The sequence below is a fragment of the Salmo salar genome, chromosome 12 (genome assembly GCF_965601325.2).
Source record: "Salmo salar chromosome 12, fSalSal1, whole genome shotgun sequence".
Taxonomy (NCBI): Eukaryota; Metazoa; Chordata; class Actinopteri; order Salmoniformes; family Salmonidae; genus Salmo; species Salmo salar.
In genome coordinates, this window is record NC_138302.1 from 38135340 (window position 1) to 38154698 (window position 19359).

At 43.2% G+C, this 19359-nt stretch overlaps 1 protein-coding gene across 2 annotated transcripts in view; it reads left to right on the forward strand.

Annotated features, from left to right (window-relative positions):
* The window catches only part of LOC106564809 (phosphofurin acidic cluster sorting protein 2), a 102165-nt gene that overhangs the window by 65407 nt on the left and 17399 nt on the right, over nt 1-19359 (forward strand). The window contains exons 11-19 of one of the 2 annotated variants that reach the window (XM_014131228.3): nt 2303-2392; nt 11741-11892; nt 12789-12921; nt 13138-13242; nt 13959-14065; nt 14391-14545; nt 14896-15006; nt 18354-18456; nt 19058-19090. In XM_014131228.3, coding sequence (XP_013986703.1) covers nt 2303-2392; nt 11741-11892; nt 12789-12921; nt 13138-13242; nt 13959-14065; nt 14391-14545; nt 14896-15006; nt 18354-18456; nt 19058-19090 — 989 coding nt within the window. The remainder of the gene's footprint in view (nt 1-2302; nt 2393-11740; nt 11893-12788; nt 12922-13137; nt 13243-13958; nt 14066-14390; nt 14546-14895; nt 15007-18353; nt 18457-19057; nt 19091-19359) is intronic. The other variant, XM_014131229.3, reaches the window with a different exon arrangement.

Genomic DNA, 19359 nt, shown 5'->3' on the forward strand with positions numbered 1-19359 from the left:
GGTTTATCTCTATTTAGCTATTCATAAGATGAGGAACATTTGTAGCTTGGATGAACTATCCCTTTAAATAGTAGTGATTTGTGACATCCATATATATATATGCCAGGGGCATCATTTATCAATATTGCATAGAAACTATTACTAAAAATCGAATAAAAAAAAATGTTTTATCAAACAATCCTACGAGTGTCATACACTAACCGGTAGGAGATAACCGTTGATAAATACCAAATGTTCTCAGCCTCAGTGCTTGTGTACGACCTTGGCTATTTGCGTTTCGAAGCACCCCTAATTAACCATATATGAGCAAAATTAATGCCAGTAGGTAATATACAACGTGGTACCATGAAATAGCCTACAATGGCGCAACCAAAACAAGCTAAGAAAAGAAAACTGCTCCTAGACTGAAATAGAGTACAACCAAAAGGTTTTATTTGGTTTGCTCAGTTGTGGTTTGACCAGTAAAAATAAAAACATAGCTACAAAAAGAGAACAATTCAAGTTGCTTTAGCAATGGCAAATATATTTCAAATGAGTAGGCAACAGTCACCAATAAGCCATCCATCCTCAACAGCTCCCTCCTGTAGGCGTATAGACCAACATTGCTGTTCTGCAGAATGAACGAGTCATGGGTTCCACCAGGCCACGACATTCAGCAGCATTTTTTACGCGTCACATAACCTATTACCTGCACATTAAGAATGGAAGCCTTTTCTGTTCACCTAGTTGAACTCGTTTTGGGATGGTGCTTTTATGGCAACGTGGGTGCCGTCTATTGCTCCGTTCGTATTTGGGAACCCATTGATGGCAAAGAAACCCCTCTTGACTTCAACCTGTTGTGCGATGGTGTATGGAAATGGTATGTCACAGTTCGTTTTGCTGATGATTGCGTCCGAAACATTGGCTCCTCCAGGGATGTGAGATAGCGATTAGCAAGCTCCCGCTGAAAAGTGCCCGTTGGGATAGCACTTTAATGTGCACCAGAATGGCATGCGTTTGAATGTTTTGTACACTCAGTGTATTTTCCCAATTCTACGCTTGACAAGCAGTTCCCTTATTCTACCACTTGGCACTGTGCGTACGCATGGTCATGGCTGTGCATAAATGTACACACTCTCAAGCAAATAAATCTCACACTTTGTGTGGAAATGATCTCACGCATGGTTTACACACAGATTTGTGGCTACACGTGATTGATAAATGAAGCCCCAGGCATTTTGAAGGATGAACTATCCCTTTAAATAGTAATGATTTGTGGCGTCCATATATATGCCAGGCATTTTAGTTTAGGTAAATTTGTAGCTTGGGTGAACTATCCCTATAATTATGACATAATTTCTGACATCCATATGCCAGGTATTTTAGATTAGGTACATTTGTAGCTATACCCTTTAAATAGTAAATTATATGTGGCATCCATATGCCTGGCATTTTAGATTGTCATTCCTGGATAATCTCGGAATTGTATGTATGGTAATACTGTGTACTGCACCAGACACTTTGTAACTGTGTGGGTGGTTTCTTAGTGTGAGTGTCAGATATCGATTCTGATCGATTCTGCGTGCACGGTGTCCTAAGCCCTGCAGAAATGATTTGTACTGAGGGGGAATTGTCGCTAATTCAAGCGAGTCAAACATTGCCACAAAATATGTATCTATTCTAGCTAGAACATTGATTGTCTCATCAAATACGTGAGCACAAAGTATCAATAAAGGCATTTCAGAGTTTGACCCTTGCGCACGTTAAAGATGGATTCCGCAGTAGGGGAAACAGTTCCACTGTCCGACCCACCGCCATTCTTATCGTTTTTGTTTTGTTGATGAAGCGGCGAGGAGCGTCGCGAGACGTGGATAAAAAGAATGCCAGTACATATTCTACTGTTCTATTGCACATGCAATGTCATAGGGAAGAAAAGAGTGTTCTTGGTTTGCAGTAACTTCTTTGTTGTTGTAATATCACAAAGAAATGTGACAGTTTTACCATTAAGGATTCCAGCTTTAAGTAAGCAAACTTGTAGAATGTTGCAGATAGAAATGTCATGAATACAGTGTGTTCCTGAAAGTCTGATAGCTTGTGTCAAGAAAGCTTGTGTCAAGAAAAAGTAGCCAGCTAAGGGGGTAGCCAGCCACCTAAGGGTTAGTAGTCAGCTATTTCGCTGCCAGCTGGCGCATATGAAAACTCACTGTGAATAGAGTTCATGTGATTTATTTTTCTATATTAGAGACATGGAATTAGGATATGCTCAAGGGCGTCCCCTAGCAGGCAGTTTTATTAACTGCGTCCTGTGTTCTGCTCCTTTTAGGGTGGAGATCTGCTGACCCCGGACAGGGCCAAAGTCCTAATAGGGACCAAGTATACAGACGACAGCGCCGGATTGGAGTCTCCTGCGGGGGTGAGTGGGAAAGCTGCCCCTAGGTACAGCTCTAATATCAGCTTCCCTTCCCCCAATTCTGACCTTAACCATAAGTGAGGTAAAACTGACCCAAGATCAGTGTCTAGGGACAACTTTACTCTACACCGTGGTAACCTCTGGAGTATCCCTGTAGGCTTAACATATTTTGTGCTGTTCCCAAGTGCTCTTTCTCTCTTTGTCTCTTTTGCTGTTCTCTCTCTTCCTCAGTGGTTCTCAGTACTTCTCTTTTTCTTTCCACTTTGTCTCTGTTTTTGCCTGTCTCTTTGCCACAACTTGCTCCTGTTCTCTCATTTGATGTCTGTTGTTCTCTCTACCTGTCTTTTTTTCCCATTCTCTCTCTTTCTGACTAACCATGTTTCCATCAAACCATTTTTCTGAGTAATGTACCTGTCGGATAAAAACTCAAGACAGGCCTGATGGAAACAGCAATTGTCAGTAAACATTCCTAAAATGTAGACAGAACAAAATACGGTAGACATGGGGGAAATAGACCCGGGGTTCTTAAACATTTTTGCTCCTCTCGCTTCTCTCTCTTCTCTCTCTCTCTCGCTGCACTGCTGTTTTGTCCATTATCATAAATCAGCTCCCATCTGTTTATCTTCCACTCGACCAGTTTGATGCGAACAAGAGTACATTTACACTGTTACCACAAAGACCTCCATTATTACACACAAGCATACATGCACGCACACACACACATACATTGTGTACACACACACACATACACACGAGCGCGCTCATACACACACACACACATTATATATAAACACACCGACACCACTCTGAGGCCCACGTCCAGCTGGCTGTAGAGAGGGCGTCAGCGTATGTATTGGTCCGTGAGAAGAGCAGTGTTTGTTATTCTTCACCGTTGTCTCTCGCGCTTCGTTGCCTCCTCTGCAATCGTTCACCCCGGGAACCCCGGCAACGAGGGGCACCTGACAACGCATTTCTTTAGAGAGAGGGAGGGAGGGATTCTGAGGAGGCTTGTGTTTGGGGCCCAAGGATGGAGTTTTCAGTGGCCAAACACATGATACTTACATGCACACACATGCACACACTGACACATGATACTTACGTGCACACACATCCACACACTGGCACATGATACTTACCTGTACACACTGACACATTATACTTGCATGCACACACTGACATGTGATACTTACATGCACACACATCCAGGCAGTGACAGATGATACTTACATGCACACACATCCGCGCAGTGACAGATGATACTTACATGCACACACTGACACATGATACTTACATGCACACACATGCCCACTCTGACACATGATACTTACTTGCACACACTGACACATGATACTTACATGCACACACATCCATGCACTGACACATGATACTTACATGCACACACATCCACGCAGTGACAGATGATACTTACATGCACACACTGACACATGATACTTACATGCACACACATCCACGCACTGACAATATGATACTTACATGCACACACATCCACACACTGACACATGATACTTACATGCACACACATCCACATACTGACACATGATACTTACATGCACACACTGACACATGATACTTACATGCACACACATCCACATACTGACACATGATACTTACATGCACACACATCCACATACTGACACATGATACTTACATGCGCACACATCCACGCACTGACAATATGATACTTACATGCACACACATCCACACACTGACACGTGATACTTACATGCACACACATCCACATACTGACACATGATACTTACATGCACACACTGACACATGATACTTACATGCACACACATCCACATACTGACACATGATACTTACATGCACACACATGCACACACTGACACATGATACTTACATGCGCACACATCCACACACTGACACATGATACTTACATGCACACACATCCACATACTGACACATGATACTTACATGCGCACACATCCACGCACTGACAATATGATACTTACATGCACACACATGCACACACTGACACACACTGACACATGCACACACTGACACATGATACTTACATGCACACATCCACACACTGACACATGATACTTACATGCACACACTGACACATGATACTTACATGCACACACATCCACACACTGACACATGATACTTACATCCACACACTGACACATGATACTTACATGCACACACATCCACACACTGACACATGATACTTACATGCACACACATCCACACACTGACACATGATACTTACATGCACACACTGACACATGATACTTACATGCACACACATCCACACACTGACACGTAATACTTACATACATACACATCCACACACTGAAACATGATACTTACATGCACATACTGACACACACTGACACATGATACTTACATGCACACACATCCACACACTGACGCATGATAATTACATGCACACACTGACTCATGATACTTACATGCACACACTGACACATGATACTTACATGCACATACATCCACACACTGACACATGATACTTACATGCACACACTGACACATGATACTAACATGCATACACATCCACACACTGAAACATGATACTTACATGCACACACATCCACACACTGACACATGATACTTACATGCACACACATCCACGCACTGACACTTGATACTTACATGCACACACATCCACGCACTGACACATGATACTTACATGCACACACATCCACACACTGACACATGATACTTACATGCACACACTGACACATGATACTTACATGCACATACTGACACATGATACTTACGTGCACACACATCCACACACTGACACATGATACTTACATGCACACACTGACACATGATACTTATATGCACACACATCCACGCAGTGACAGATGATACCTACATGCACACACTGACACATGATACTTACATGCACACACTGACACATGATACTTACATGCACACACTGACACATGATACTTACATGCACACACTGACACATGATACTTATATGCACACACATCCACACACGGACATATGATACTTACTTGCACACACATCCACACACTGACACATGATACTTACATGCACACACATCAACACACTGACAGATGATACTTACATGCACATACTGACACATGATACTTATGTGCACACACATCCACACACTGACACATGATACTTACATGCACACACTGACACATGATACTTATATGCACACACATCCACATGATACTTACATGCACACACATCCACACACTGACACATGATACTTACATGCACACACTGACACATGATACTTATATGCACACACATGCACACACTGACACATGATACTTATATGCACACACATCCACACACTGACACATGATACTTACATGCACACACATCCACACACTGACACATGATACTTACATGCACACACATCCACACACTGACACATGATACTTACATGCACACACTGACACATGATACTTACATGCACACACATCCACGCACTGACAATATGATACTTACATGTGCACACATCCACATACTGACACATGATACTTACATGCACACACATCCACACACTGACACATGATACTTACATGCACACACTGACACATGATACTTATATGCACACACATCCACACACTGACACATGATACTTAAGTGCACACACATCCACACACTGACACATGATACTTACGTGCACACACATCCACGCAGTGACAGATGATACCTACATGCACACACTGACACATGATACTTACATGCACACACTGACACATGATACTTACATGCACACACTGACACATGATACTTACATGCACACACTGACACATGATACTTATATGCACACACATCCACACACGGACACATGATACTTACATGCACACACATCCACACACTGACATATGATACTTACATGCACACACTGACACATGATACTTATATGCACACACATCCACACACTGACACATGATACTTACATGCACACACATCCACACACTGACACATGATACTTACATGCACACACTGACACATGAAACTTACATGCACACACATCCACGCACTGACAATATGATACTTACATGCGCACACATCCACATACTGACACATGATACTTACATGCACACACATCCACACACTGACACATGATACTTACATGCACACACTGACACATGATACTTACATGCACACACATCCACACACTGACACATGATACTTAAGTGCACACAAATCCACACACTGACACATGATACTTACATGCACACACTGACACATGATACTTACATGCACACACTGACACATGATACTTACATGCACACACTGACACATGATACTTATATGCACACACATCCACACACGGACACATGATACTTACATGCACACACATCAACACACTGACAGATGATACTTACATGCACATACTGACACATGATACTTATGTGCACACACATCCACACACTGACACATGATACTTACATGCACACACTGACACATGAAACTTACATGCACACACATCCACACACTGACACAATATTTATATGCACACACATCCACACACTGACACATGATACTTACATGCACACACATCCACACACTGACACATGATACTTACATGCACACACTGACACATGAAACTTACATGCACACACATCCACGCACTGACAATATGATAGTTACATGCGCACACATCCACATACTGACACATGATGATTACATGCACACACATCAACACACTGACACATGATACTTACATGCACACACTGACACATGATACTTACATGCACACACATCCACACACTGACACATGATACTTAAGTGCACACACATCCACACACTGACACATGATACTTACATGCACATACTGACACATGATACTTACATGCACACACTGACACATGATACTTACATGCACACACTGACACATGATACTTACATGCACACACATCCACATACTGACACATGATACTTACATGCACACACTGACACATGATACTTACATGCACACACTGACACATGATACTTACATGCACACACTGACACATGATACTTACATGCACACACATCCACACACTGGCAGATGATACTTACATGCACACACTGACATATGATACTTTCATGCACACATTGACACATGATACTTACATGCACACACTGACACATGATACTTACATGCACACACATCCACACACTGACACGTAATACTTACATACATACACATCCACACACTGACACATGATACTTACATGCACACACTGACACATGATACTTACATGCACACACATCCACGCACTGACAATATGATACTTACATGCGCACACATCCACATACTGACACATGATACTTACATGCACACACATCCACACACTGACACATGATACTTACATGCACACACTGACACATGATACTTACATGCACACACATCCACACACTGACACATGATACTTAAGTGCATCCACATCCACACACTGACACATGATACTTACATGCACATACTGACACATTATACTTACATGCACACACATCCACACACTGACGCTTGATACTTACATGCACACACTGACTCATGATACTTACATGCACACACTGACACATGATACTTACATGCACACACATCCACACACTGACACATGATACTTACATGCACACACTGACACATGATACTAACATGCACACACTGACACATGATATTTACATGCACACACATCCACGCACTGACAGATGATACTTACATGCACACACATCCACACACTGACACATGATACTTACATGCACACACTGACACATGATACTTACATGCACATACTGACACATGATACTTACGTGCACACACATCCACACACTGACACATGATACTTACATGCACACACTGACACATGATACTTATATGCACACACATCCACGCAGTGACAGATGATACCTACATGCACACACTGACACATGATACTTACATGCACACACTGACACATGATACTTACATGCACACACTGACACATGATACTTACATGCACATACTGACACATGATACTTACGTGCACACACATCCACACACTGACATTATGATACTTACGTGCACACACATCCACGCAGTGACAGATGATACCTACATGCACAAACTGACACATGATACTTACATGCACACACTGACACATGATACTTACATGCACACACTGACACATGATACTTACATGCACACACTGACACATGATACTTACATGCACACACTGACACATGATACTTATATGCACACACATCCACACACTGACACATGATACTTACGTGCACACACATCCACACACTGACACATGATACTTACATGCACACACATCAACACACTGACACATGATACTTACATGCACACACATCCACACACTGAAACATGATACTTACATGCACACACATCCACATCCTTACATGCACACACTGAGCTTCATGTGAATGTGTTCACGGACATCTGCCAGGCGTTATGTGATGTTGTCATGGTCACCATGACAGCACATTGAAATGCATCGACAACTGGTACCCTGCACAGAAATAGCTGATTTCTAGGTACTATATGCATTTCATTGTCTGTTACGTATTGGTTTTGGTTGCTACCTCTTGGGAATGATCCCATTGAGAAAACAATGATCTCACACATCCACACACTGACAATATGATACTTACATGCGCACACATCCACATACTGACACATGATACTTACATTTACACACATCCACACACTGACACATGATACTTACATGCACACACACTGACACATGATACTTACATGCACATACTGACACATGATACTTATGTGCACAAACATCCACACACTGACACATGATACTTACATGCACACACTGACACATGATACTTATATGCACACACATCCACACACTGACACATGATACTTACATGCACACACATACACATCCACACACTGACACATGATACTTACATGCACACACTGACACATGATACTTACATGCACACACATCAACACACTGACACATGATACTTACATGCACACATCCACACACTGACACATGATACTTACATGCACATACTGACACATGATACTTACGTGCACACACATCCACACACTGACACATGATACTTACATGCACATACTGACACATGATACTTATGTGCACACACATCCACACACTGACACATGATACTTACATGCACACACTGACACATGATACTTACATGCACACACTGACACATGATACTTACATGCACACACATCCACGCACTGACATTATGATACTTACATGCGCACACATCCACATACTGACACATGATACTTACATGCACACACATCCACACACTGACACATGATACTTACATGCACACACATCCACGCACTGACAATATGATACTTACATGCGCACACATCCACATACTGACACATGATACTTACATGCACACACATCCACATACTGACACATGATACTTACATGCACACACTGACACATGATACTTACATGCACACACATCCACACACTGACACATGATACTTACATGCACACACATCCACATACTGACACATGATACTTACATGCACACACTGACACATGATACTTACATGCACACACATCCACATACTGACACATGATACTTACATGCACACACTGACACATGATACTTACATGCACACACATCCACACACTGGCAGATGATACTTACATGCACAAACTGACATATGATACTTTCATGCACACATTGACACATGATACTTACATGCACACACTGACACATGATACTTACATGCACACACATCCACACACTGAAACATGATACTTACATGCACACACATCCACATACTGACACATGATACTTACATGCACACACTTGCACACACTGACACATGATACTTACATGCACACACATCCACATACTGACACATGATACTTACATGCACACACATGCACACACTGACACATGATACTTACATGCACACACATCCACACACTGAAACATGATACTTACATGCACACACATCCACATACTGACACATGATACTTACATTCGCACACATCCACATACTGACACATGATACTTACATGCACACACATCCACACACTGACACATGATACTTACATGCACACACATCCACATACTGACACATGATACTTACATGCACACACTGACACATGATACTTACATGCACACACATCCACATACTGACACATGATACTTACATGCACACACATGCACACACTGACACATGATCTTACATGCACACACATCCACACACTGGCAGATGATACTTACATGCACACACTGACATATGATACTTTCATGCACACATTGACACATGATACTTACATGCACACACTGACACATGATACTTACATGCACACACATCCACACACTGAAACATGATACTTACATGCACACACATCCACATACTGACATATGATACTTACATGCACACACATGCACATACTGACACATGATACTTACATGCACACACATCCACATACTGACACATGATACTTACATGCACACACTGACACATGATACTTACATGCACACACATCCACACACTGAAACATGATACTTACATGCACACACATCCACATACTGACACATGATACTTACATGCACACACATGCACACACTGACACATGATACTTACATGCACACACATCCACATACTGACACATGATACTTACATGCACACACATCCACACACTGACACATGATACTTACATGCACACACATCCACACACTGACACATGATACTTACATGCACACACTGACACATGATACTTACATGCACACACTGAGCTTTATGTGAATGTGTTCACGGACATCTGCCAGGCGTTATGTGATGTTGTCATGGTCACCATGACAGCACATTGAAATGCATCGACAATGGGTACCCTGCACAGAAATAGTTGATTTCTAGGTACTATATGCATTTCATTGTCTGTTACGTATTGGTTTTGGTTGCTACCTCTTGGGAATGATCCCATTGAGAAAACAATGATCTCAATGGCTGCGCCCCAAAATGGCACCATATTCCCTATGTAGTGTACTCATTTAGGGCCTGTAGGGATCCGGTCAAAAGGAGCGCGCTATAAATGGAATAGGGTGCCATATGGGATGCAGATAATTGAGTTTACCTGTAAAACAGGTGTTCTCAACTCGCACAGGGTGAACCTTCGTGACTTGTGTCTCTGGTGTCAGTGAATTCCCACTGACAATACCAACTGGAAAAGGACTGTTAAGGAAAGTGTTAATTAATCTCTAAGGAGAGAAATGAACCAGCGGGAACACAGTGCAGCGGATGGAAATCCAATAAATGGGTGAAATACCCTAGTATGTACTCTACATTCCTGTATATATTTTGAACTATATTTCTCCCATTATGTCAAGGACGCAGAGGATGAGGAGACTAGGGCTGGCACAGGGCCAGGGGAGGCTAACCCCAACCCCACCCCCACCAGCTGGGACCTGAGCACGGACAAACTGCCCGGCCCAGTGGCCAAACTCTGCAAGACCGAGTCCCAGACACTCATGTCGCCCAGGTAGCCGCTCACTTGCATGTATGACATTTATGCATTCACGCACGCACACACACACAGTCACACACACACAGTCACACACACAGTGCTGCTTATTAACCATTACACTCTGACGAAACAAGGATGGGTGTGCACACTTTATTCCAACCCAGCACTAATACACCTGATACCACTAACTGTCATCCAGATTGATCATGACTAGTTCATTATTTGAAACTGGTGTGTTAGTGCTGGGCTGGAACAAAGCCCGCAAACCCAGTAGCTTTCCAGGGCCTAAGTTGGATAAGACACATGCCCTAAATAAAATTGATGGGATGAGAGAGGGGGAGGAAGAGAGAGAGGGGGAGAGAAGGAATGAGAAAGAGAGGGAGAGATCAGGTCTACCTCTGATTCAGCAGCTGGTGTCTTGGTTTTTCAGCGCCATACAGTGATTTCCCCCTCTACGCCTATCTATAAACAAACTAATCAGCAGAAGGACGTCCCCTAGCACCACTTTCACCGACGCTCTACTCATCTGATGAATCAAAGTCAGATCCATTGAATAAGCAATCTGCCTAGTACAGACATTGCACATGTGTCTTTGTACATTTCTCTATTGTGCAAGGATAATTTAACTCAACCATGAATGTGTAGCTGGCTTATAGCAACCACACTGATAATGCGTGGCAGACATTTTGTGCTCACAAAATGCTTCCAGAACAAAAGCTTGAAAAGCTTTTGCTGGGGAGAGTCACGGGGGATGATTAGATGGCCAGGATTGTGTGAGGAGTTCTGCTGTAGGCATATCTACTACTTACTATTTATGGAGATTTATTTATTAAGATTTCTCAGCAGTGGCTCAACCTGGCTCAGTTGTGGCTCAGTGCTTCATTGGGTCCGTGCCTGTTTGTGGTCCACAGTAAAACAGAGAACAAGCTGCAGAGGCGTCCTAGGAGCACGTCCATGAAGGACCGGCAGAACTCCAAGGCCCAGAGTGACAGGACTAGCAGCATTGACAGTGAGACATCCCCGGAATCCAGGATCGCTATCCAGGTGTGTGTGAGTGTGTGCTCAATAGTAAAGTAAGCTTGTGTGTGTGTGTGTGTGTGTGTGTGTGTGTGTGTGTGTGTGTGTGTGTGTGTGTGTGTGTGTGTGTGTGTGTGTGTGTGTGTGTGTGTGTGTGTGTGTGTGTGTGTGTGTGTGTGTGTGTGTGTGTACAAGATCAACATATGTCAACATCTCTTTCACTTCTGCCTCTTCCTCCGCCAGGTCCCCAGGAAGTCAGTGTACGACCAGCTGAACCAGATCCTTATCTCTGACGAGCAGCTCCCAGAGAGCATCATCCTCATCAACACCACAGACTGGCAGGGCCAGGTAGGCTACTTCTGTGTGTGGGGGTCTGTGTGCCTAATTATGTGGTAAAACCAAGGGTACTATCTGGGCATATAAAATAATTCAAAACAGTTGGTATAATTAATCAATTGTAAAGATCCAAAATCGTAATTACAGTATTGTATAAATACTATGAAATTACCCTCTTACCATATACATATAGTATATTATGCTACTCATTCTGTCAGTAGCATTTGCATCAGCTGTGCACTCAACAAACATACTCCTTTTAGGAACATGCGCCAGACCAGGTATTTTTAGACATTGATATCTCTAAGCCTAGCTGGAGAAAGGCTTAGTAATCAGGGGGAACCCATTGCTTATGTAAACATAATGCAACTCTGGAGCATGTGCGCTCACAAACACAGACGTGCGCGGATGTACACTCAAATGCACAGACCTGAGGTCTTTTGAGTCGGCTTCTGGTTGACTAGCTCAGTTTATCCCAAGCCCCGTCTCACCTCTCTCTCTCTCTCTCTCTCTCTCTCTCTCTCTCTCTCTCTCTCTGTCTCTCTGTCTCTCTCTGTCTCTGTCTCTCTCTGTCTCTCTCTCTGTCTCTCTCTCTCTCTCTCTCTCTGTCTCTCTCTGTCTCTCTCTCTCTCTCTCTGTCTCTCTCTGTCTCTGTCTCGCTGTCTCTGTCTCTCTCTCTCTCTCTCTCTCTCTCTCTCTGCCCTCTGTCTCTCCCGCCCTCCCTGCAGTATCTATCTGAGATTCTCCATGAGCACAGCCAGCCTATAGTGTGCACCATCTCTGGTGCGGATGTCCATGCAGCCTTCAACACCATCGTCACCAGGATCCAGAGATTGTAAGAACTCACTTCCTTTGCAGAACATGTTCTCTTTCTAATTCAATGGTTGTAGTTGAGAGAAACAAATCGATTTCACTTTAACTTGGCTTCATTGTAAAAATGTAAATGTTTCTTGTAGACTTTTTAACGTGAATTTTAATTCAGTGGTCACCAAGGCGAGTGGATCTTATGATGGTCATGATTAGGCCCGTATAATTTTTGATATGTGAAATGTTTTGGTAGCACTTTCCATTACAGCGCAGAATAAAGGGGTAATAACATTGTTATAATGTGGAAACAAGTTACTGTTTCTCAATGTTTTTCCCCCCACTTCTCTGACTAGCTGTAACTGCAATGCCCAGACACCCCCCACCATCAAAGTGGCGGTGGCCGGAGACCAGAGTTACCTCAGCACCATCCTCAGGTGCTTCGTCGAGCAGCTGGCCAACAAGACGCCTGATTGGCTCAGCTATATCCGCTTCCTGGTCATCCCTGTCGGTAAGCAGCAATTCAGCCAATCGCCATGGAGTCCAGGTTCTGTTTAGTCGTCAATTCCATTTCAATTCAGTAGATTTAGGGGATACATTTAAACTCTCATTCATGCATTGGAAAAGTCCACAAACAATAGAAAATAATGGCCTATTTACAATTCTGCACGCATAACTCAAGACTCCCATAAATCATGCATTGACGTCAAACGGAAAACTGCACGCAAAACAATAGTTGCAGGAACAGATCTTATATAGGACCCTGGGTATCATAGCAGGCTAACAACATACAGACTAGAAAAGTTGGACTCCGTTTTGTTTTCCTGTGGCCTTCTAATCAGACTGCTCCTTCCTCTGCAGGCACTCATCCTCTGGCCAAACACATGTCTTCGTTCGACAGCAAGTTCAACAACATATTCATGGACGCCGGCTGGAGGGACTTGTTTGGCAGACTGGAGGCCCCAACATCAGGTACAGCAGAGAGCTGGAGCAACTAACGTTTACTATGAGCCACATTGCCATGTATGATAGGGATCTGCTCGTAATGCTTCATAAATGCAGTTATAGATGTTTAGGAACATCTATCAGCATTATAGTGCATTATGCGTCACATCAAATCAAATGTTATTGGTCACATACACGTGTTTAGCAGATGTTATTGCGGGTGTAGTGAAATGCTTATGCTTCTAGTTCCGACAGTGCAGCAATAACAATTAATATCTAACAATTTCACAACATATACCTAATACACACAAGTAAGGAATGGAATTAAGAATATATAAATATATGGATGAGCAATGTCAGAGCATACAGTAGAATAGTATAGAATACAGTTTATACACATGAGATGAGTAACGCAAAATATGTAAACATTATTAATTAAAGTGACATTATTAAAGTGACTAGTGTTCCATTTATTAAAATGGCCAATGATTTCACGTCTGTGTATATAGGCAGCTGCCTCTCTGTGCTAGTGATGGCTATTTAACAGTCTGATGGCCTTGAGATAGAAGCTGTTTTTCAGTCTCTCGGTCCAACCTTTGATGCACCTGTACTGACCTCGCCTTCTGGATGATAGCGGGGTTAACAGGCAGTGGCTCGGGTGGTTGTTGTCCTTGATTATCTTTTTGGCCTTCCTGTGACATTGGGTGCTGTAGGTGTCCTGGAGGGCAGGTAGTTTGCCCCCAGTGATGCGTTGTGCAGACCCACCACCCTCTGGAGAGTTCTACAATTGTGGGCGGTGCAGTTGCCGTACCAGGCGGTGATACAGCCCGACAGGATGCTCTCAATTGTGCATCTGTAAAAGTTTGAGGGTTTTAGGTGACAAGCCACATTTCTTCAGCCTCCTGAGGTTAAAGAGATGCTGTTGCGCCTTCTTCACCACACTGTCTGTGTGGGTGGACCATTTCAGTTTGTCAGTGATGTGTACGCCGAGGAACTTAAAACTTTCCACCTTCTCTACTGCTGTCCCGTCGATGTGGATGGGGGGATGCTCCCTCTGCTGTTTCCTGAAGCCCACGATCATCTCCTTTGTTTTGTTGACGTTGAGTGAGAGGTTATTTTCCTGACACCACACTCCCAGAGCCCTCACCTGTCTCGTCGTCGTTGGTAATCAAGCCTACTACTGTAGTGTCGTCTGCAAACTTGATGGTTGAGTTGGAGACATGCTTGGCCACGCAGTCACGTGTGAACAGGGAGTACAGGAGGGGGCTGAGTACGCACTCTTGTGGGGGCCCCAGTGTTGAGGATCAGCGAAGTGGTGTTGTTGTTTCCTACCTTCACTACCTGGGGGCGGCTCGTCAGGAAGTCCAGGACCCAATTGCACAGGGCGGGGTTCAGACCCAGGGCCTCAAGCTTAATGATGAGCTTGAAGGGTACTATGGTGTTAAATGCTGAGTTATAGTCAATCAACAGCATTCTTACATATCTTTTCCTCTTGTCCAGATGGGATAGGGCAGTGTGCAGTGTGATGGCGATTGCATCGTCTGTGGACCTATTGGGGCGGTAAGCAAATTGAAATGGGTCTAGGGTGACAGGTAAGATGGAGGTGATATGAACCTTGACTAGCCTCTCAAAGCACTTCATGATGACAGAAGTGAGTGCTACGGAGCGATGGTCATTTAGTTCAGTTATCTTTGCATTCTTGGGTACAGGAACAATGATGGCCATCTTGAAGCATGTGGGGACAGCAGACTGGAACAGGGAGAGATTGAATATGTCGGTAAACACACCAGCCAGCTGGTCTGAGCATGCTCTGAGGACGCGGCTAGGGATGCCGTCTGGGCCGGAAGTCTAGTGAAGGTTAACACGTTTAAATGTCTTACTCACGTCGACCACGGTGAAGGAGAGCCCATAGTCCTTGATTGTGGGCCGCGTCGGTGGCACTGTGTTACGTACTGACCACACCACTCGCGTCAATGCACTGCAAATCCGGCCTCTCCCATCTCCTCATTGGTTTTAGCTTGTCTGGAAGCAAGACATCGGTGTCTGCTTGTAGTCTGTGATTGTCTGTAGACCCTGCCACGTTTGTCTTGTGTCCGAGCCGTTGAATTGCGACTCCACTTTGTCTCTACACTGACGTTTTGATTTCCATGTGGAGGGAATGACTACTCTGTTTGTATTCTGCCATATTCCCAGACACCTTGCCGTGTTTAAATGCGGTGGTTCGTGCTTTCAGTTTTGCACGAATGCTGCCATCTATCCACGGTTTCTGGTTAGGGTATATTTTAATAGTCACAGTGGGTACAACATCTCCTATAAACTTCCTGATAAAGGCAGTTACCGTTTCAGTATATTCGCCAATATTATTCCCAGAAGCTACCCGGAACATATCCCAGTCCACGTGATCAAAACAATCTTGAAGCGTGGATTCCGATTGGTCAGACCAGCATTGAATAGTCCTTAGCACGGGTACTTCCTGTTTGAGTTTCTGCCTATAGGATAGGAGGATCAAAACGGAGTCTTGGTTAGATTTGCCGAAAGGAATTGTCAGGTATGCGTAAGTGGCTGCAAGGGAGTCAGGCGCAGGAGAGCAGGTATTTGGTAGCACACAGAGCCTTTTATTCAGGCAAACCAAAAGCACACGGCACAATGAACACGAAATACAAAACGGGTATACATAACCCAGCGCAACCAGACTAACGTGCACATACATCAACACAGATAAACAATACCACACAAAGACATGGGGGAAACAGAGGGTTAAATACACAACACATAGTGAGGGACAATGAGAACCAGGTGTGTGGAAAAATGAGACAAAACAAATGAAAAATGGATCGGCAATGGCTAGAAGGCCAGTGACGTCGACCGCCGAACACCGCCCGAACAAGGAGAGGCATCGACTTCGGCAGAAGTCGTGACAGGAATGCAGGGAGGGCCTTGAATGCATCCCAGAAGTTGGAGTAACAGTGGTCTAGTGTTTTAGCAGCACGAGTACTACAGTCGATATGCTGATAAAATTTAGGCATCCTTTTCTTCAAATTTGCTTAAGTCTTTCTAAATGTTCTTAAAATGTAGTAGTTTGTTATAATTATAATATTGTATTTATTTATTAAAAACATGATTACAAAATATATAAGTTATTATTTATGTACAGGGTATTCATAGCAGGATGTTTTACCGAATACTTCTTTAAGTGTAATATGCTCACATACACACAATATTAGTATATTATGATTCTTCTACTGTTGCATTACTGTAGGTGTTGAATGATAATACAATACATTAATAATAAAATAATAGTAATACATGGGATTTAAAAAGGGTGTAAAAACAAAAACATGATAGGTTGTGCCCTCCACTTTGGGTTTCCCAAGACAACATTGATGTGGCAGGCCGTGTGTCTCAGTACTTGGCTGGGGCCAGCGTCTCACACCAGTGTCCCATCTCTGAGGCCATGCTCACCTACAAACAGAAAAGGTAAGGTGTGTGTGTCGTGTGTGTGTGTGTGTGTGTGTGTGTGTGTGTGTGTGTGTGTGTGTGTGTGTGTGTGTGTGTGTGTGTGTGTGTGTGTGTGTGCAAGCGAACGTGTGCATGCATGTGAGTGCAGCATGAATGGGTGATATTTAAGGGTGTGTGTGTGCCCATGCACGCGTGTGCATGTGTGCGTGTGTTTATGAAATGTCTGGTAAAATGTAGATATTATGTATGTAGATAGTTTTGTGTGCTATTATTCTATTATGCTATTAAACTATATATTTGCATTATCTATTGTATAGCAAGTGCTCCCTCTACACTTCAGATTATTCAATTTAGTGGCTACTTTCTCACAAATTTATTTTTGGATAAAGCAACACCAGTATTGATAATTTCAACAACATTCAATGACATTCATCGACAACATTCGCTTATTCAAATTAACACCAACAGAATATCAACATGTCGACTCTACTTTGACAGCACATATTTTGCGACAGTTGACTCATACAGAAGTCATGAACTCATGAAGAAAGAACAACAACGACTTGTACCATTTTACCACACTGAGTTTTTCTACCTTTTTCTTTCATTTGCATTCAAGGAAGAGAAGCTTGTATTTTGATTTTTACATCAGGTACCTGGCCGCAGCCTTTCGTTTGACCCCGCCCCCCTGCTGTGTTGCATTTTGTTCACCAATATAACCTGTTGTCTAATGTCTAACCCACCCACACATCACTCGCTGTTCGTCATAACTTCATATCTGGTCTGCATCGACTACCCCTGTATTGATTTGAATTTTTGCATGTCTTACTGTCTTAACCACTTGTTTGTCTGGCTTGGTTGGCTTTTGGTTTGGATATGTGGATTTTAGATAAGATACAACCGCATTAAAGGTACAGTCAG